Raw genomic sequence first — 21,418 nt, forward strand, 5'->3', positions numbered from 1 at the left:
TTAGAGTCTATGCTTCTAGGTCTTGTGTTTGACCTATGATAGTGTAAAATATATCTCCATCCCCCCCCCCCCCTTTTTTTTTAAATGAACAAATATATAAGTTAAAAAAACTCAAGAACTATATGTGGCATCAATTCTATTGCTCTTGTAGTCATACATTCATATAACTTAGTATTTCAGCACAACATAAGCTATGGTCTTTCCTTTTCTTTAAGAGCTTGCAGTACACATTAGCAGTATTTGTACTAATTTACTATTCAGAAAGCCCAGGCCACATGCTGTCAGAACGTAAACAGAGAAGAAAGGCAAAGTCACTAATGTGATAGGAATGCAATGTGTGAGGTGAACAAAAATCACAGCTTCATTAGCAATCTCTCACTTCCCAGCAATTAAAGTCTCTACAAAAAATTTAGTAATTGACAGCCCACTGCTATCTATGTGAAAAAAGACCCCAGGACTGTTTCTATGTCAGACCTCTACCAGATGTATTCCATACTGACTAGTACCAGCAGAATCTGTTCTAATCAAGAGCTTTGCCTGTTTTTAAGAAGCACACGGAGAATTGTTCAACATATAGCTTTTACTATTCCTATCCATTTGCCTAGTACTTGAACAGCTTCTGCCTTTTTTTTAACCTATGTTCTTGTTTCCAGGTTCTGTCTTGACACCTACAGCCCAGAGCAGCCCTAGTCAGGCTGACCTCTCTGTACCTCTGTGTTAGTCAAAACTTCTGAAGACACCCGAGTACTCTTCTGCACTGGGCACAGCCAGGAGATATATGCCACAGGAAAAAAAAAAAAAAAAGTAATCCTGTAACTGAGATTTTCAGCATAGAGATTCAAACGAAATAAGTTACAAAGTAAGTTTTCTGTATTCCTTGGAAGCAGTTCTATACATAACAGAATAGCTGGGTACACAGTAAACACTGTTCGTGCTGTGATGACATGGATGCTACTATCTTTTCTGAAGTTAAGAATATCTCCGCAAAGTCATTGCAGCATATCTAAGACAAGAAATAAGACTGAGAAACCTACGCCCAACCCACATACTGGAATAAAAAAAAAAAAAAAGCATGTATTATAAGTGTTTCTATATAAACCCAAAAAGCCACGAAAAACAATCCTAAGAAGATGCTCAAAGAGTGACACAGTATTTAATTGAAAAAACAGGCACAAAAGACCGTGGTAGCAGGTGCTATTTTAACTCTAATAACCTTTATACACCTATGAAGTGCTGACAGAGGCCTAAGCTGTAAGTCAGTTCTCTACCGATGAAAGGATCCACCCACATGGATTCAATTGCAGGATCAAGGGCATCAGTCATGTAATACTCTTTAGAAACCACAGCATCCCTGTTCATTAAAATGCAGACTTTTGCGCCTGCTGTGCTCTGCCATTTTACACAGGTGTCATTGATTTTAAGAGTGCTAGTACATCACTCAAAATATTTATAAAATGCATCTGTTAACTATGAAGTCCTGTTTTCTCTGGATCTCCGGCTAGGCTCTGAAATGAGTTTTCCTAACTGTTCTCTATTTCTCAAGTCACCAAGTCCACATTAAAATGTGAATGGATATGCGGCAGTCCAACACATCAAAACTGAATGCATCAGGGTCATTTTAGTCAAAACAGTACAGAAGCAACACTTCACAGACACATGACAACTAGTACTCCATAATAAAACATCCCATATTTAACTCAGGAGCACAATTACAGTGGTAAAATGCTGCACAATAAGGCTGTCATAACATGGCTCAAAGCTAATAATCACACTGAGCCACTGAAACAAATCTAAACACAGAAGAATATCTCAAGTGTTGAAGAAACTCGTAACAAGTAGAAATTTTTTTAGTTCCAGCCCATTATCACAGATAAGTATTAGCTAATACTGTGTTTTCTGAAGTTATAGACAGAAAAGTCTCTACCTTGTGTGTTCAAAACCAAAACAAGCAAGCACCTCTAGTGGAAGGTGTCCCTGCCCACAGCAGGAGGGCTGAAACTAGATGATCTCTAAGGTCCCTTCCAACCCAAACCATTCTACAATTCTCTAATTTCTCTCTCAAGTTCTTCTCTCCAGCTTGACTGTTTCACCTGCTGAATTGAGCAAAAACATTAGCACTATTTTTTGGTCTCTTTTTTTAGGCACAAAGCCTAGAAGAGGTCTGAAATGATAAAGAAAAATTAAAGACAGGATTTCCAAAACGAATAAAAGCCTTATCTCTACCACAATAGCTATTTACTTCACCTCGAAAGAGCCAGAACCTTATGAATGTCATGATCCAGAGTGTTAGATTACCATATCTTCATCGAATTAGGAGCAACTTCACATCACCACAATGAGTTTCTTCCACCTGGAATTGCTGTTCCACACTACATAGTTTCAGAAATGGATTTACCCACACAACACCAGGAACACTTGTTCAGATAGTGTTGGAAAAGTCTGGCTTTCAATTTACCGGTAAATTCTTTAATAAACTTGCAGAAGCTCTCACACAGTAATGTAGGTTAGCTTTTCACACTGCTGAAAAGTACACACATGCTCATTTTCTAAGCTGTCCCTTCAAGGCCACATATGAAAATTAAACAGATGCCCAAAGTTCTTACAGTTTAAATCCCAAAGCTGAGATGCATGAGAGGGAAATAAAAACTGAATAAAAAGCTAATGGTCATTTTAAGTCCTCACCAATGGGTCCAACAACACGTGACTCTCCTTTCTCCCTAGTTTTTTAACACGACACTTAAATGTAATTTATATTACACAAATACTACATAGATAGTTTGAGGGACTTAAAAAAAGCAAGAAAAATCACAGACCATAATATTATGAGGGCCTAAGGGCAACTTTTATATGAATAGGACAACAACGTTGAACCCCTAACGTGTAATTTTTTTCAAGTGCTTTCAACACAGTGTGCAATATTCATTGATTTCTGTTTCTGAAACATCAGGCTCAGTCATTAACAAAATCAGTCTCACTGCAAGAACACTATACAACAGCAACAGACGTTAGCATTGCTATTCAAAGAAGTATGCTGAAAGAATTGCAGAAACATCTCTCAGCCTCTAAAGCAAATTCTGTTGAGAATGAGATATATGAACTGCTTCTACATACCTGACGGACAAATCCTTTCTCTGTATTTGCCTGCCCAACTGTTATTTTGCGCAGGAATCTGTCATTTGTATCCACCACTGAAATAAGGGAACAGCAAAAGAAACACGTTAACAAGGACTCAAGGATCTGGATGTTTTTACAGCCATCCCTGTTGTTATACATGTAAGATTCAGCTACTGACTTGGTTTCTCCCTTCTAGCTGATACCATTAGATGACAGGTTGAAATAACTCAGATACAATTCCTCTGAACAGTATTTGAAGATAACAGATTCTTAACATTCTAATGTATAAATTAATATTTTACCTACATAAGAAAAACCTGTCTTAATAGGTACAATGCACCTCAGACCTACCTCAAACCACTTGCTTCATCGCAGACTTGTTAAGAATTGAATTTAAGACTGCATGATGTAGGTTAAACTTGGTCTGTTTCTCTTTTAAAGGATGATTATGTTGTCAGATTGGTTATTCCAGACTTTCTTGTACATCACAGTAACTAACTCCACATTCAGCTGCACAGCATTCAAAGGAAGATTTTTTTCAACTGCCAAGACCGACCATCTGCTATTTAGCACAACTTCAATTTCAGACAATTGTATTTCTAACCTGGAAACACTCTTGGTATTGCAAGGGCATGTCCAAACCATCCTGTGGAATTGCTAACTTCACTAACAATCATCGCAAGCCAAGTTCTCCGATTCTGCACGGACCACCACTCAAGTTCAAACATGCTTTTGTACGAACTGAAAGGCAATACTCAGAATAATCAAAAACCTCTCTCATCTTCTGAGAACTGATCAGGATGTTTCTTAGGAAGAAATATTAGGAGGATGTTTCTGTTTGTTAGAAAACAAGACCAAACCAAGACCTCTCCTTCTCAGGAATGGCAATCCCTACAGAACACAAAAATAGGCTTCCGCTTTCTTAGAGGCTCTTTAGCCCTACAGATGTTTAAATTTACACCAACCCTAAAAGAGTGGAAGGCACTCTTGATCAGTTCAGCCTGTAGCTTGGCAATCAAGTCAATCTTCTGGTAGATGTAAATCTGACCCCTGTTCATTTAGTGGCAGAGAATGAAAGAATCTCCAGAGATTCTGAAGGCAAGTGAAATCACCTCCTCACTTTGAATCTCTGTCCTACACAACCCCAATTCAGGGTTGTGAGCAAGCTGGGAGAAAAGCAAGATTTAAGCCACTTTCCCTTCTTGGGTATTTCTCATGGGGCTGTTGTAAATACCAGACATGCCTTCTTCCCACTACATGGTATTCAGACACCTGATTTCCTTAGGAATTCCATGTAAGGGATGGTGCAACACAGATTTGGTTAATTCATTTTTGGCTTCTATTTATATACAGTCATACTCTAAAAAACTGCAGTACTGGCAGAAATTGCAGAACGGAGCCCAGTACATGGAAGCAGTAGCCTCATAACAAGCTGTGGTACCATATGCCACCGTGAAGCCATATGGTAAGCTGATCTTATTTCTCAAGCACAAACTTACCCCTTCTCCTCTTAGAAAGCTCAGTCTCACAAGAAGCCTTAAGCAGACCTCAGTGTCTTACCTGCCCACCCAGGCTCTGCTGAAAGCTGGAACTGGCCTTCCCACCAGCCTGCACAGCCAGCGGGCTGCTTTTTATCTGTCTCTTCCTAGTGAAAACACATAACCTGAACACCCTTATCATGAAATTATAACTGCCCCTGCAACTCTTTCTGGTCATTGGGACACACTGGCTTTCTTACCACAGTCAGAATTTGTTTGTTCAGGAAGATTCCACTAGCTGCCCTTAGAAGTAGTAAAATAAGAAAGAACTGGTTTTGCCACAAAAGCAATTTTTCCTTCTCCAGATTTTCCTTCTTCCTTACCCAAAGTAAACGTTTCAGGAAAGTTAAGGTTCAACCAAGTGTTAGATTTAATGTATCTACTTCCTTATCCTCTAGAGATATAAACAGGATCTGAATACCAGGGGAACAATAAGTAGTTGTACCTGTTCAAGTTAGCATAAGATGACAATAAACTTTAAGCCTGTGACATTTCTAGTGAAACAGGTCCTGACAAAAATTATTTTTTAAGACAGTCTGATAGCTTTCTCTTCTGTCCTACAAATTCCCTGATACATAACAAGCTTCACAGACTTACAGATTGCAGAAACAGTCCCAAATAAAACATTTTCCAAGTTATCTGAAACAATCCTAAAAACATTTTTTAATGAAATGTTTGAGATATCTATACCATATAGAGTTGTGTGGAATAAAAATTGCACTAACGTTGTTTGAGATGAATTAAACAACTCACTTGAGGTTAACAGCAGTTGAGCAATGTTGCATCCTCCCCAACCATGTTGATAAAAACAATGAGTCACATTATACTAAATATTTCTATTATTCTTTCATCCTAATACAGGTCTCTTCCATGCAGACACAGTGTGACTAATAAAAAACATCTTATGCCACATCCCCCAGTATTATCTTGAGAAAAATATCTGAAGTCTGAGATGACATGCGCACAAAGGGCACAGTAAAGCACGGCCACAATACATTCCATTTAACAATGATTCTGAACTAATAACTTTGGTGTTTGAGAACTTGGGAAAAAAATAAAGTCCAATGGAATTTTGCTCAAAATTTATGCAGAGTTTGCTTGCTTAAAAAAAGAGATACAGAAGTTGAGGTAAACACTGAAATTTAACCTAGCACTGAAACTGGAAAATGCACACGGGAGTTGTCTAAGGGTGTGAGAGTGGATGTTGGTTTGCTTGGCATACATAGTTGAAACCATACCACATATTTCACTTCTTCTTCCTAACAAAGCAAACAACTCAAGACACTTTAAAAAAATCACATAATCACTGAGGCATATTTAGTCTCTGAGCTATCCAGGCTGCTGAGCTGAAAAGGTTGAAGGACCAAAATCAAGTAGAGTAAGTATAAGTAATCTAAAACCATAATAGACACAGTTAAGAAAAGAACGGATAAGATTCATAAAATGCACAGAAAAGCTACTTTCATATGTTTTAAGATGTATTATCTAATGCGAGAGAGACAGGGATGTACTTAAACTCTCAGAGCAACCTATCCTTCAGAAGATCAGCAAGTCTCTTGAGTTACTGCAGATATTTAACCAAGTTTAGAGCACACAAATTTGTTATGCACCCCTATTTCCCACTCGCAAATGCGCTGTTCCAACAGTCATACAGAAGAAACAGCTCTGATTCAGGTAAAATTAAGCAAATTAGGAAAAAAAGTTATGATTAAATCCAAGCTGAAGTGAGGCGTTCTGACTGCATACCTCTTTGCCATGTTATGGTAGATGGGTCTATATCAAGGCGTGCAAATTTGCTGATCTCCTCTTCCGTTAAAGTCCCAGGATCAGTCTTGTTTATTCCCAGCCTCTACGCAAGAACAAGTTAAAGAAATGCAATGAAGTGGCTTTTTTGCTTTAAAAGGTACAGCTGCTGTGGTTTATCACCCCCACTTTCAACAAGCATTTTGGAAGAAGCATGCCAGGACCAAAACCATGTTAAAAAAAAAAAAAAAAAACCAAAAAAACAAACAAACAAAAAAAAAAACTACCAACCAACCCAAAACAAACAAACAAACAAAAAACCACAACACATAGGAAACCACCTGTAACTAAAATAGGGGCAAATATAGATGGAGAAATTAAACAAAAAAGGAGAAATACGCATAGGCTAACAATCTCTTTCTTACACAGAATAAATTCTTAATGTAAACCAAAGAGAAAATTCAATGTTATCAGTTACTAACAAGGTAATTAATTACTTGCTCTAGTTTACGGAAATCTTTGAAAGACCCATGTGTTGTCCTGTGCCAATCATCTCTGACTGAAATAAAAACTTCTACTTTAAGAGCTAATCGTCCATAAACTCAGTCACATATAATGAATGAGCCAATACCTCCTGGCTTTTACAGATTCACTGTTTCAGCAACATCAAATCTTTTTTTAGGTGAATCTACATAAAGATAGATCAGAAAACTGTGTTTAAGAACTGTAGTCTTAAAAAAAAATAAATCTTAATTTTCTCTGGAATCAGAAAGCATTCCACAGTGAATTAACCAATACGCTTACACTTCAGGACTAAAAATAAACCAAATCTAAAGTCTAAAAATACTCAAAGAGCTACCATAGTTACTTCCCTATCTAAACCAACAGTTATTTCTAGAAAGCTGGGGACATCCTCCTGAGAGTATTAGAACTGTTTTCGTGATGTTCCTTTTTGAGGACTGCTCTCTCAGTCTGCAAGGGATGCTTTCAAATCTAGATGCAGGCACTGGGGCATTTCCCACTGTACTGAGAAGGGCAAAAAGCTGAGAACAGCTTGCAGGTTTCGATACTTGGTGCCCTAAGATTTTTCACCCCAGTTTTAATGAAGAAAGGCTTATGTAGTCAACTGCCAGTTATGTATTAATATTTTTCTGATCTGTTGGCCAATTTTAACACAATTTGACACAGTTAGGAGACAGTTTCTGGCAAATTTTATGAAAATAGGTACAATGAGAAAGGCGCAGTATCCCACTTGCATCTCTACTGGGGGATGGCAAGCCAGAGTTCAGTGCTCATCCCTCCTGTTTGGTGTAGCAGGCATTTGCCCAGATACATTTTTCCAGAGCATTTTTCCCAGAGCATTTTTCCACTGAGGTTTGACAGCAAAATTTTCAGTCATTTTTATATCTTTCAATTGCTTCAAGGAGTGCTGGGCACTGGAACTGCAAAGGAAGCAGCCTTTCCCTCCCAGGGTCTCAACAATGTCTATACTGGATCTAAGCAGCAAGAAAAAAGCTGACTGATTGGGATGCAGATGGAAGTAAGTAAGACACAGAGCTGACATGGCAAAGGAGACAAAGAAAAGACTGGGACAGAAGCAGTTAAAGAGCAGAGGTAAGGTAAGGAGTAAGGAGGTCTCAGGCTAATAACTACTGGGGAAAAGGGAAAAAAGCTGAGGAGCAGGGGAAGGAGAAAGGTAGCTCCTGATGTTAGATAAGGAGTTTGAAAAAAAACATGCATGACTTTTTTGGCAACTACAAGTCCTAACCACACGCATAAGGGAGGAGTTTCAATCTTAATAATCCTCTTCTGAAAAAAAGTGTAACCCTATACCATGAAGATTTTTTTTTTTTTACATTTGATTTTTTTTTTTTAGGTATAAGGAACAATTTTACTAAAAATAATTCACATCAAAATAATTCAATTTTACTGGAAATTACAATACATGTATTTGAATGTTATAAAGTCAAACTTTTTTTACTGAGTTGCAGCTCATGTGAAGAGACAGAAATCCATTTCAGCTGCAGAGATAGTTGGTATGTCATGAACAAATGAAATACTCCCCCCTCCTCCCCTACCCATTACTCTACACACAATGTAAACAAGGACAAACCACCTTAGATGAGGTGTTCAAGGCCAGGTTGGATGAGGCTTTGAGCAACCTGGGCTAGTGGAGGGTGTCCTTGCCCATGGCAGGGGGGTTGGAACTAGATGGAGTTTAAGTGCTGGCCTCTTCTCTGAAGTAACAAGTGATAGGACAACAGGAAATGGCCTCAAATTGCGCCAGGGGAGGTTTAGGCTAGATACTAGGAAAAAATTTCTTCACTGAAAGAGTGATCAGGCATTGGGACAGGCTGCCCAGGGAAGTGGTGGAGTCACCATCCCTGGAGGTGTTCAAGAAACGTGTAGATGTGGTGCTTCGGGACATGGTTTAGTGAGTTAGGTGGTGTTGGGTTGATGGTTGGACTTGATGATCCTTGAGGTCTTTTCCAACCTTGATGATTCTGTGATGATTCTATGAAGGTCCCTTCAACCTAAACCATCCTATGATTCTATGAAAATACTTAAAAAATCTGATGGAAAATTCTGTGAGATCCAGTCTGCCACAGAGTTAAGCAGGCATCATCCACATTTGAGTTTACTTGGCATGCAAATGGCAGCACAAAAACTTAAAATGTTATGAGAATTTTTTTTTTTCCCTGAACAGAAGTTGGTATTAGCTCTATCCTCCTTTCCACCCCCCAATTCCAAGCGCGCACTTGGCAGCTATCCATTGCCATTTGGTGACTCTGAAGTCAAAAGTCAACAATAAACATGGAACAGGATGCAAAAGACTGAAGCCATTCTAAAGGGTTGTATTCAAGGGGTTCCTATTCTCCTTCCCCTATGCTAGTGGACTACGTTGCTCTCTACTTATTTATAATAGCAGCCTCCAATCCAGATACAGTATTCATATCTGAATTGCACAGGAAGCTCTTCTGGAAGCATTCAGGAACCATCATGAGATGCAAAAATACATTATGCACACAAATGTACTTCTAACCCTTGAAGGAAGAACACTGTCAAATTAACATCAATAAAACCCCAGAAGTATATGCTATAAAGAACTTTCAAAAGCAGAAAATATTGCAAAACCAAAGAATGTGAGCTTTCAAACATGACTTTACTATAATAGGGAAACTATTTTAAAAACTCTAATATTTCGTCAAGAAAGACACAGTATTTAAAAACATTATTGGTTTATTTCAGGAGAAAATAATAGCAAAAATGTTAGTTATGAAAATAATATCAAACCCAGATCCTATTACTTCAAGTACGATGCTTTCAGAAAAAAGTCTGGACTTGATTCATGAGGGAGGTTTATACAAACTCAGTCCCATACACCAAATAATTTAAAACAAGTTGCATAAGAGAGTACGTTTTATGAAGAGATACTATAATTGAGGAGAGACTACATTAACAACTTACTCTCAGACGGGCAAGCTGAATAGCAGAAAATCCTCTCGCGCCATTAACCACTGGAACCAGTCTATTATACAAACCCTAGAAGAAACAAATGAGAAGTTAATGAAAGAAAAGTTACAACCAGTAACTAGTTAAATAAAAAGCTAATGTTTTTATTTTATTCAGAGTAATTTCAGTAAGAATTTCCCAGACACATAAATTGAGGACTTACGTGCTTTGTGATTTAAAAAACAACTCTGAGAGGCTTTTGAGCAATCGCTACCATTTAACGGCCTAAATCCAATTACCAAATTTACTGTGTTTCTATGTTTCACCAAAAAAATATGTAGTATTTTTGAAATTGGAACCCTTTAGAACTTTGACCAAGGTCTAAACTATTCAAACTATAACTACCATTAGCAAACCAGCCTAAATGCACATTTGTGTCATAACAAGTAAAGGGGATATGACAACTCTGCTCAGTTTTAACACTGTAGCCAAAAAACAAGACTTCTTCCTTTACTTTCTCCCTTCCCTTTAAAGACTCAAGTTAGCATTTGTGCTAAGGTCACAACAGATTTAGTGGAGGGAAAAGCATTTAGTTTATTTTCCTCACAACCCCTTCTTTTAAAGGTACATCATATGCAACTATACATCAGAAGTGTAATTTTTAACTTTAAAATTATTCAATTTTAAATTATTAAAAAGAATAAGATTATATATAGAGAAAGTCTGAAATAGCTGACAATGTTCTGGGCATAAGAACCTTATATTAAAGGCTACCTTATGATAGGTATTTGTCAGAAAAATATATTCTACGAGCAAAATTTCCCAGCAGAACATAGAATGGTTTCAGCAATAGTTTCTGTTCACACATTGAAAATATAAAAAGATAATCAACTTATTTTGCTTTTAAATGCAGTTTATTGACAAATAGAAAAGAAAAAACGTCATGTGGATATCAGAAAATAACCCCCACCTTATCAGACTGAGTGTTCTCATGCAAGATCCTAGCATCAATAGCAGCAGCCAGCAAATTATTTGCAGCAGTTATAGCATGAATATCTCCAGTCAAATGAAGATTGAACTAGGAGGTGAAAACAAAAAAATCTTTTAATAACAAACAATTTAACTCAGTTTATTAATCTCAGACAGATTAGGAGCAACAATCGTTGCTATCTCCTTGAGGCTGCAGCTCTGATTAGTCACCTATCAGTGCAGATTAAATATTATCAGGCTGAAAACACAGCGAGCCATATGAAGGACTTGTTTTCAGCGAGTACATGGTAAACTACCCTTAGTTTAGCCAAACAAAGCCACAAATGTCTTTATTCTTTCCTAAATGATCCAAGAATGAAAAGCCCAGGGCTACGGTTCCACATCATTAATACTAAATCAGTTTACTGTCAGTATTTACTAATTGGTGTATGCCAGCTTTCTGCTAGCCATGGGAGAATTCACCCTTCCACAGTATTCTGGCCATCTCTCACACTACCCACAGGAGGATCAGCCTGGCTAAAACCAAGTTTGTTTTGCTACTCAGTAACTTCTGCTAAAAAGAAATATTAAATTTACATTTGAAAAATAAATTTCCTCAACCCACCAGCCCCAGGCCTCCCTGCCTTTTTCTACTCCACAAGAAAAGTAATGCTTTCTCATTGTCTTTTGCAATAGATGTGGATATAAAAGGAAAAAATTAGCAGTAGCCAGCTCTTTGTCTTGTACATTACGTGTGGGTAGGGGGCTTTCTTCTCAGGAAGCATCTGAAGAACAGCCAAGATGCTACAAACATGTATAGTATCTGTGCAATAATGTTTTTGCACTCCCACTCGCAGCCCTTCCATGTCACACAGTAGGCACGTGGAGATGGCCGGGACCACCTCAATTCTCCAGGAAGACCACTGCCACCAACCAAGTGCTGCAGCCACTACCCTCGGCCTGCCCACCCTTCCCAGAGGGACAGGGAATTGCCGTCCCCCACCCCCATCTCACCTCCTCCATGGGAATCACTTGAGCATATCCACCACCAGCTGCTCCACCTGCACAGGAAAGCATATGGTCACATCAGACTCACCCGAGCTTTGAAAAAAGAACATGCTTAAACACACAAAGTGAAACACACAGCATTGATGACACACTTCTCAGCATTTTCATTTCTATTAGGGGATGAATGATGCAACCAAATAAACAGAATTTCCTTAAACCTTGCTGGCATTCTTTAGCAGGCAGTAAAAAGGGAATTCCTGGTCTGACATGAAAGCCTACACAGGATGGCTGGCCCAGACTTTGGCTACATAAGGGCTACCCTCTGCTCTTGCCCAGATTTAGGACACAGTCATGCGCATGCAGCTGTTGGGTGAAAAGACGTAGCAGTCATGAGTAAGCACTGTTTCTGAATGAAACCTTCACACCCTTGCCTGAGCACTCCTTCCCCACTGCCTCTCAGGGTACGGGCAAAAGAGTTCACTGCAGCCTACGCACAAGCTGAGTGGAGGGATTAAAGCACTCACGTGCGCCAGTCTTGGCTGAGAAGCACCAAGCACCAGGAGCCTTCCAGCTGAAATCAAACTTGTTAACTTAAACTTCAGCAAAGCAAAGTAGAGCAGATGAGGAGTGCTTGCCCAGTTAGGCACCAATCTCAGCTGAGAAATGGCAAAAAAAAAAAAAAAAGATTGCATTACTTCCTAGCAGCATTGAAGACAGGCTTGAACTCTGGCTGGCTCTTAAAGGCTCTCTAGGCAAAAAGGCAGCAGCCCACAATTAGGTTCGACAGCTCAGAACAAGAAGAGGTCCAGACCTAGATGACCTAGAGTAATGTATGATGCAGACACAGCTGAACCATACACCTAAACGCCAGCCTCCTTAGCTCGGATATTTCCAATCAATATGTGTGGATTTAGGACTCCTTCTCAGGGAAGAATTAAGCAGCAACATTTAGAGACATCTTCAGAGAGTCTCCAAGCAGAGGAGTGGCTGGAAGGGTATGTACTTGCACAAAACTCCTCCTGGCTAACATATCCTAACATACCCCCATGCCTTTCATTATGTTTGGGCTTTATCTACATTATCAATACACATTCAGTACATGAACATAGATATGAACCTTGCATAGGAAGACATGTGCAAGAAACCTTTATCTATTAGTTATATACTTATCAAAAAAATCCAATACGCTACCATTCAGACAATCCACTGTCAGTGAAGTAACTAAGGAATTGGAAAAAAAAAAGCATACAAAAGAGCAGAGCAGTATTTCCTTTTAATCTGAAAGAGGTCATAGAGTCTGCAAATATAATGTACCTTTAACTCCAAAAGTAGGTCCTTGGGAAGGTTGTCTCAGACAAGCAAAGGAATTAATGTTAAGGTGTGCAGTAAGTGCCTGAACAAGACCAATTGTGACTGTGCTCTTCCCCTCTCCTAGGGGTGTAGGGGTTATTCTAGCAAAACAAGAAAAAAGATTAATCAAATTCTTTGCTGATGTCAGCCTGGCTAAGGATATCAGAACTTACAGCTTTTGATTTCAATGAAGAATATTTGTACAGCAAATTTCAATAACATTACTTTATCACCACAAAAATACTGCCACAATGTTAGCCCCTAGCTCAAGCTGGAATGCTAATATACATGTGTCTTCTATTTAAGCAATTTACTATGATAGCAGAAAAAAAGAAGATTATTTTGGCAAAAGTTCTAAAAAGAACATATTGAATTTAGACATTTTTATTACAGCACAAAAGTCTTACCAGTTTCATTAACAAACCATCCATCAAGATACTCTGAGCATGTATTCATACTTTTCTCTAGTAATGCGTGAGATGTTTTATTCCCACTGCTCAAACTTCGAATGAAATAATAGAATATTTTAAATTAAATAACCAAAACTTTTGTTTGTAGAGCTCAACTATCCCCCTCCAGCTTCCACATCATCAAAACCTTCAACAATGACAGATCAACTGCTTTTTAAATAAAACAGGACAGAAAAGTCACTATATTCAACCAAACATGATTTATTTTACACTTATGTTTCATGATATTTTTGCAGATTTAAGGGTGATGAGAGACAATTACAACCACAGTCCAACCTCCCATACAAAATCTCAAAAACCTCATGCTACAACTCCTACATCTAGACAATGACTGAACCAGGAAAATTTCAGAAAGACATCCAATCTTAAATCAGACACTCTAACTTGCACTCAAAAACTCTATTTTTGTCCCTTTAATGAAGGGACAATGACAGCTGTAATTTTGCAAGCAGAAAATTTCATCAGCCTTCTGGGAATGAGACACCTCAGTTTAAGTGATGACCTCCCTACTTTCAAGGTCAGAACACTTATTTATGATCCATGTTAAAAGCGTGAGGGTGTTGGGAATTTTTTCTGTTTTCTTTTTTTCTTCCTTAGAATATGAACACACCTCATGTCTCCAAAATGCATTTCAAATGATTCATTTGAGGCACAGCATTTCTCTTTCCGACTGGCAAAAGAAAGCCCCGGTCCTTCTTCCACTTACACCACTCTCACACAGGTTCTACTTTTTGGCAAAGTGTAAACATTTGTATCTTTGCTTGCCTTCACTACCTGCAGAGAAGTAAGTACCTTAGTGAAGTTGACATTAAGAAGTAATGTTCATTCCCACAGAAATACAAGCATGCACATGCATCCTAGTCAAAGAGGAACCCTTACCCTATGACCTCTTCAAAACTTGAGCTAAAACATCTCGCTCACTAGAAACACTTCCTTTCCCAAGTAGTAATATCTCCAAGACATTGCTATCTTCAGATCACAACTCAAATGGCATAAAAACATTAGTAAAATTGTCAAATGCAAGGAGACATCTCTGTTGTTTCCTTGCCTTTAAGATTCAGCTGAGTTCAGTTAGTTCAGACTGACGAAAGCCTTTCTTTGTCCCACAAAATGTAAACATATGAAAAACATTAACTTGTCACAAATCTATCTTTTATATCATCATCATCATGATCCAATCCTGGGATTTTTGTTAAAAAAATAAGTCTTTGATAGATACGTGTGGAAAAATTTAGGCAATAGGAGGCAAGCCAAATTAACAACTTCCATACCGTTCTATGATTTTCCTATACAGAAAAGTAATATTTTAACTCAAGTTCCAGTGAAATCAATGAGATTCCCTGAACTGAGACTCTTCAGATATAGTATTTTGTCTGCTGATAGCTTTGAACTACTCTTACATGACCATGTAACACATGGGTTACTTAATTTGGGCATTTGGTTTTAGGCATTTTTCCCTATGTTTATAACATCATGTTTGCCGAACATCAGATTCTAAAGCATGGTCAATAAGTTTCTATCCAGACTATTTCATCATCCTGCTTTCCTCAAACCACACTCCCTTGACTTAAAAGGGAATTCACAGATTTTTAGCAAATTATCTATGTAGAACCAACAAAAGGTGGGAGATTTAGAGCACACCCTGAGAAGAATCCATTTTATTTACTCTCAAAAGCAGTTTTGGTGCCTGTCATATTTTTATCCTTACTATGCCTTCTTATTTGCTTCTGATCTACTGCAGGAGCACAGAACGCTACTTCATTTCTTTCACTTTCATGTTTGCAGCTCCTAGAAGAATGGATACTTTTTAATCTCTACATTATCAATGCAGAGAGTCCTCCCCGTTTTACTGCTGCTACAATGATAGATTCCATTTTTCCCACCACTATTAGCACCACAGCCAGTTAACTCACTTTCACTACCAGTTTCACCCTCCTGACTACTGTTCTAACACTGGTTGCTCAAAACCCATTCAAATAATGATTAGCATGGTTTCTCCTTGCCCCTTGTTCTCCTGCTGTCTCATTCACTTTTGTCTATTGCCCTAATCTCATTTACCTGATCCTCTTACTCCTGTGCATTAAAGCCAGACTTAAAGAATATATGAATAATCTTGAGGCATTACTGCACTCATTCAAAGACTTAACAAGATAAAAACTCTTTAAGCTATTAGCTGTTTAAAAAAGAACAACAACAATAAAATACACAAACAAAACAAAAAGCAAACTATTCTGCTACAAAAAAGATACCTATAAGAGTTTAGGGGAAAGTACCAGTAAAGGATTTCCCACAAACCCCAAAAACCCATTGCACACGACAGCTGCATGGCTAATGGAACAACTTGTATTTGCAGTGCTTCCTGTTGGTGGTTACCTCTATTTTTTGAACATCAGACACATGAAATTTACATTCAAGAGAATTCAGAGACACTACCACTAAGTTATTTACTCAAGTGTAGCTCAACACATGGCAGAAGGCTACCTGGCATGCACAGCAGCACGGGGACTCTTTACAACTCTCCTGAAACAAGCAAAATCAAAGATGCAGCGTACTATTCAGTAAAGGAAAGGAAATTGGAACTGACAAATCCAGAACCAGAAGGCACGTTGGTAGTTGCATGAAGAATAGTATCTACTTGTCACAGAAGATATTGACAAATCCAGAACCAGAAGGCATGTTGGTAGTTGCATAAAGAATAGTATCTACTTGTCACAGAAGATACACATGATCAAGTGTCACATTACTAAAATGCTCTGGTAACCGGGCTGGCCTATTCTAAAATGACTATGTAAAAGGAGCCAGAAAGCACTGGGAATTTTCTATGAGAAAGACCTTTTTCCAGGAAACAAAAAGAGAAACATACCATTGCTCATTGATCAAACTGGGCGGAACAGATCTTGCCTCTGCTGAATTTCCAGTACATTGATACTCTGTGCCAGCCACATCCCTGCTGAGAATGTGGCACTGGGAGAACCAGCCTCCACCAAAGTGGGGGTACAAATGAACTGGAGCAAGCTTATTTTCACCAGTGTACTCCTGCAAGGACACACTGGTTTGCAGCAGTAAATGGTTTGCAGACAGGACCTTGACTTCATCAAATCTGCTTGGCTTTAACAGCCAACACTTTCAATGTGTTCCTCAGATGGCTTTGTTCATTTTAATCTGTTCCCTCCCTTCTTAGAAACCCTGTGATCCTTAGTTTTCCTGGAACTAGAGTTATTCAGATGAATATCTAAAGGCTCGAAATGTCTAAAGGCAGCTGTGATGGAACCAGACTTCCATAAATGGTCTACAGCGCTTGGGTGACACTCTCCCAAGAAACCTCTTCCACTGCAGCAGGTAGGAATAGGCACAAACCTCTGAGAAGTCAAAACCAGAAACCCCACTTTTCAGTCTCTTTTCACCTAACAGAATTAGCAAAACATGAGGACTCTGCAAATCACACTATTCAGCGAAGCCAGACTGGTCTGGACAATATACTTACCTATACTCAACTTCCCAACTTACATGAGACACCCTGGCAGGACACCTTTGATTCTCAGAGGCTCAGTAAGAGCCTGGAGATTACAGGGTAAACCTTAAGAGCAAAACAGTTATTTCATAGTTTGAATAGTTACCAGAACCTCAATTTTAAATATTAGTTTTAAAAAAAAAAAAGTGCCTGACATTAAAATAAATTTCTATTCCAATAATTTCCTTAGAAAGCTTATTTTACGTATTTTCCCTTTTGTACCTGTCCTAATTTGATCAGCTTTTATAAATAAAATAATCCACTTAAGCTGTTTTGTGGACATTGAGATGTTTTCGCTGGCTACACTACTGAGCCTACACTCTTACAACTTAGGTCACTCGCTCGCATGAGTATAAAATTACAACTGGCAATGGCTAACTTTAGCTCAATTGTACAATGCTGTGATTTGACCTTATGCAAATCTAGAAGAAAAAGCCCTCATTTAACATACAGTAAATTTTGGTGAACTTCAAGAGACTTTTACCCTCATTTGCATTATTCTTCAAATTTCTTTAATATGTTTGCAATCTAAACACAGAAACCCCACAATCGTTTTCCTCCCTGAAGCTTCTTTCTTTGCCACCTACCAAGCAGTCACCAGCTCCTTGGCAAAATAAGTTTTCCATAACATTGATATACATAAAGAGGGAAGGCTTTCCAAAGCAAAGATAAGAATATGCAGGCTTTTAGTTTGTTTGTTATACATCACATTAGCTTTCAGTGGAGCTGTTTCTGTGGGAAAGCTACATGAGGTCTCCCAAAGAGAAAATAAACAAACAGTGAGATGAGACACTGCACCAGCTGTAACCTCCTCACAGCTACCCCAGCCGTGGTGACTCCAGCAAGAACTTTACTGGCTATGTGACAATTCTCCTCTTTCAAATTTCCTATCCCCAACTCATCAGTATCAGCAATTTCCAAGATTTTAATGAGTTCGCCATGCCTGTGATCCACATGGAAACCTGCAAAGCCTAGCTACAGAGGGCACAGGCAATTGAGTTCCCATAAATGACAGCCTCACCTACTTACATCTCCCATCCAAGATTACAACCATCAGAAATTTATTTCTGAGCACAGATGTGTTGCAATTCCTGTCACTTCATCGAGGTGAGATTATGACAACATTGCAGTGGCATCCTCTAAATCAGACTGGAGCTTCCAGAAATGAAAGCACAGTGATCACTGCGAGGCTAAAATGACTGAACAAATCCAACAACAGACTGAAGAATCCACAACTACAAATTCTCCAAAGCCAATGAAGACCCATCCAAGACAATCCCAATCAGGAGCTGTGCAATGACATGACGAATACATGACCAACTGACTTTGCTTTGGCCTGTCAGATGTTTCAGTGCATCAACACAGTGGTATTTTCCCTGCTTATTCTTCCTTGTCTTTTTCCTTCTTTTTTTTGTTTTTTGTTTTTTTTTTTTTTTTTTTTTTTTTTTGTCTACAATTTTTCTTTTAAGCACCTTGTGGCCCAAGAAATACAGTAAACAGAAACGCAATCCAATACACACCCATTAAAAGTAAAATGCAATTCTAAATCTGAAAATTCTGTCCCTAAGATCATACAACCCATTTACCATCATACAACTTGTACAAGCATTCAGTTAGTATTTCTTTAGCCCCATTTTTATCTTACTAAAAAGGTAGTTCATCACAAAATAATCTATTAATGTTAGGTGAAAAGTGCTGATTTTAAATTTTCCAGCATTCAAAATCCAACACAGTTCTTACTAAAAGCAGCATTATATTTCATCATTTTTCCACATCCTATTATTCCTCAGCTTGCATTTTTGAAGCGAACAAGTTTCCAGAATTAATGGGTAAAAGCCAAAGCACTGGAGCATTTAAAAACAAAATGCTATAACACATGCACAGAGTCTAACAAATTTTAGAATGTTGTTCTGTATAGTGTTTATGAATATGCTATCGACATGCTTGAATGCACTATTAATTAACCCAGGGCACTAAACTTAGCTAGTAGGTCATGCACAAGCTTCGTTCATTTACACGCTCTCAGCCTGCAGTGAACGGAAGGCAGTCTGAGTTAACATATCCTGCAATATTAATTTCTTCTTAGCACACTAACAGCCTGTATGCAGGCAGTTGACACCCAAGAGCTAATTACTCCATAATGATTTGTGGCTCTGACCCCAAAGTGTCTTAACAGGAGTCCTGTAAAAAGTCACACACACAGACAAAAGACATGGGAATGAAAAAAAGTGTAAAGAATGCTCTCCATGGAAGAAAATGGGAAACTTCTGAAGCAATTAAGTCTTCACCCTACTTTTGGGTGACACAATCTGTTAATCAAACTGCAATTTTTCAGCATACAAAGTATGTATTGCATGAGGCATTTAGGCGTACCTGCATGCATTCAGAAAGTGCAAAGACAACTTGCCAGTCATAAATAGAGCTATCTTTAGAGATAAAAATGTACGTTTGGTTGCATATTGCTATTCAGGACAAGTTGGGGCTCTAGCACATCATGAACAAACTAGCAGAGCATTTGCAGCAAATATTTGTAATTGCTAGATGTCATGAAACGTTTAAAATCCAATTGTGGCATTACAGGCACAAACGTCACTGTCCACATCGTGGATGGAGAGATTTTGCAGCTTGTTGAATACACACACTTTTCACTCCCGTCACACATGAGAAGTTCACATATGTAATAAATATATCCATCAAACCAAATACCCTGAAGTGGAAGCATATATCTTAAATATTTCCTCTAAAGCACTGAAAACTTACTGTGAAGAACTATACTGCATCCTTCTAAAAGAATTTCTAAATATCTTTGGTATTGTGAACAAACATAACAATCCAAACAGCAGGTTTTGGTTGACCTTGCCTTGGCAGGGAGAGAATGAAGAAGGCAACTGAGGATATTATGTTACTCCCTGATTTCCACACCTGAGTGGTATTCAGTTTTCATTGTACTGAACATTTCCCCACCAGATGCAGTTCCCCACTTTTCTTAAAATCATTGCTACAATCAGTTCAGCAAACAAGAACATATAAACACAAATTATATATATATATATAAAATATGTACAATATTTCAAAGTCAAACTTTGAACTCTCTCAGAAGACAACGTTCCCACTATTGTACCCGCCTTGCCCAGGCACTCCTAGTGCAGCAGATGTGGTTTCGTACTGACCCCACAACATGCAATGACTTCAGAGAAGTTAGAAATAGCAACACATTGCGTAATCAAGTTGTGTAGGTACCAAATCCAGCCATTTGTTTGTGAAACACGGTTCAGTTATGTGTTATATAAACTTAAGAAGATACAATTTCTATTTGTTGTCAGCTTTTCAACTTGCTAGTCAAAACTTCCCCTTTTCTTCCACGTGTATATACACTTCCCTCTGTGCCAACAAAACAGCATTCAGACAATTGCTGGAGATACCTCTTTGAAGAAGACTGGGAGCCAAAGCAGTGTGAAGAAACGTAACCACTGGTGTACACTATCTCACACAACTAAAATCCACCTGAATGGGGCTTTGCATCATGTCATCTTACGCCTCCAAACCTTTTCAAATAACCTCTGCTCTGGGAGGCTCTGCTGCTAGAGAAGGCTGGCCCTGCCTGCAGCATGGCACCCAACTGATGCAGTTCACAGCAAAAGCCTTAAAGTACATGGCAGCAAATTTCTTCAAACTCAGCCAGCTGAATCTGCTTTTCTTTCTCCAAAGCAGCAAAACACAAAATAAAACTCTATTGAAGGAAACCAGGCTCAGCCAGCTACTATGCTTCCTTCTCTCAAACAACTGCTCCAACGTCCTCCAGGAACATCTTTATGCATTGCAGTTCTATCACACAGCTTTGAAGACAGCTTCAGAACTCGCCTGCTTCAGCTTTGTAACACCAGCTCTCTCAGTCTACAGCGGCACCATCTCAAACAGCACTAAGAAATCCAGGCTGTCCCCACAGGAAGGCAGGAAAGCAAACAGTTCGCAAAACACTACCCTGACTGAGGAATTAGTAGATCAAGGCAGTTGGGAACAGCCTTCTCCTTCTGGATCAGCCTAGAGCTATACTTTAAACCTGATTGGTTTTACTTACAAGGAAGCAATGATATAGATTAATTCAGAATATAGGGAACATATCGTAATTTAAATATTAATGAAAACCTTCACATTTGTTCACAAAGAGAAGTTTCCACTTAGCAAACCAGATGAATGAAAAAATGTTGTGTCACTGAATGCAGAAAAACCCTGTAGCTCTTCAGAAGACAAGCACATAATTC

General features: G+C 38.5%; 1 protein-coding gene across 1 annotated transcript in view; it reads right to left on the minus strand.

Moving 5' to 3' along the window:
- MTHFD1L (methylenetetrahydrofolate dehydrogenase (NADP+ dependent) 1-like) overlaps nucleotides 1-21,418 on the minus strand; it is a gene marked incomplete at both ends in the record, with an annotated part of 87,392 nt that overhangs the window by 38,672 nt on the left and 27,302 nt on the right. Inside the window, 6 exons of the mRNA XM_010087706.1 lie at nucleotides 3,112-3,188; nucleotides 6,399-6,501; nucleotides 9,864-9,938; nucleotides 10,819-10,926; nucleotides 11,832-11,878; nucleotides 13,140-13,276. Coding sequence (XP_010086008.1) covers nucleotides 3,112-3,188; nucleotides 6,399-6,501; nucleotides 9,864-9,938; nucleotides 10,819-10,926; nucleotides 11,832-11,878; nucleotides 13,140-13,276 — 547 coding nt within the window. The remainder of the gene's footprint in view (nucleotides 1-3,111; nucleotides 3,189-6,398; nucleotides 6,502-9,863; nucleotides 9,939-10,818; nucleotides 10,927-11,831; nucleotides 11,879-13,139; nucleotides 13,277-21,418) is intronic.

The sequence above is a fragment of the Pterocles gutturalis genome, unplaced genomic scaffold (genome assembly GCF_000699245.1).
Source record: "Pterocles gutturalis isolate BGI_N339 unplaced genomic scaffold, ASM69924v1 scaffold24511, whole genome shotgun sequence".
NCBI classification, from domain to species: Eukaryota; Metazoa; Chordata; class Aves; order Pterocliformes; family Pteroclidae; genus Pterocles; species Pterocles gutturalis.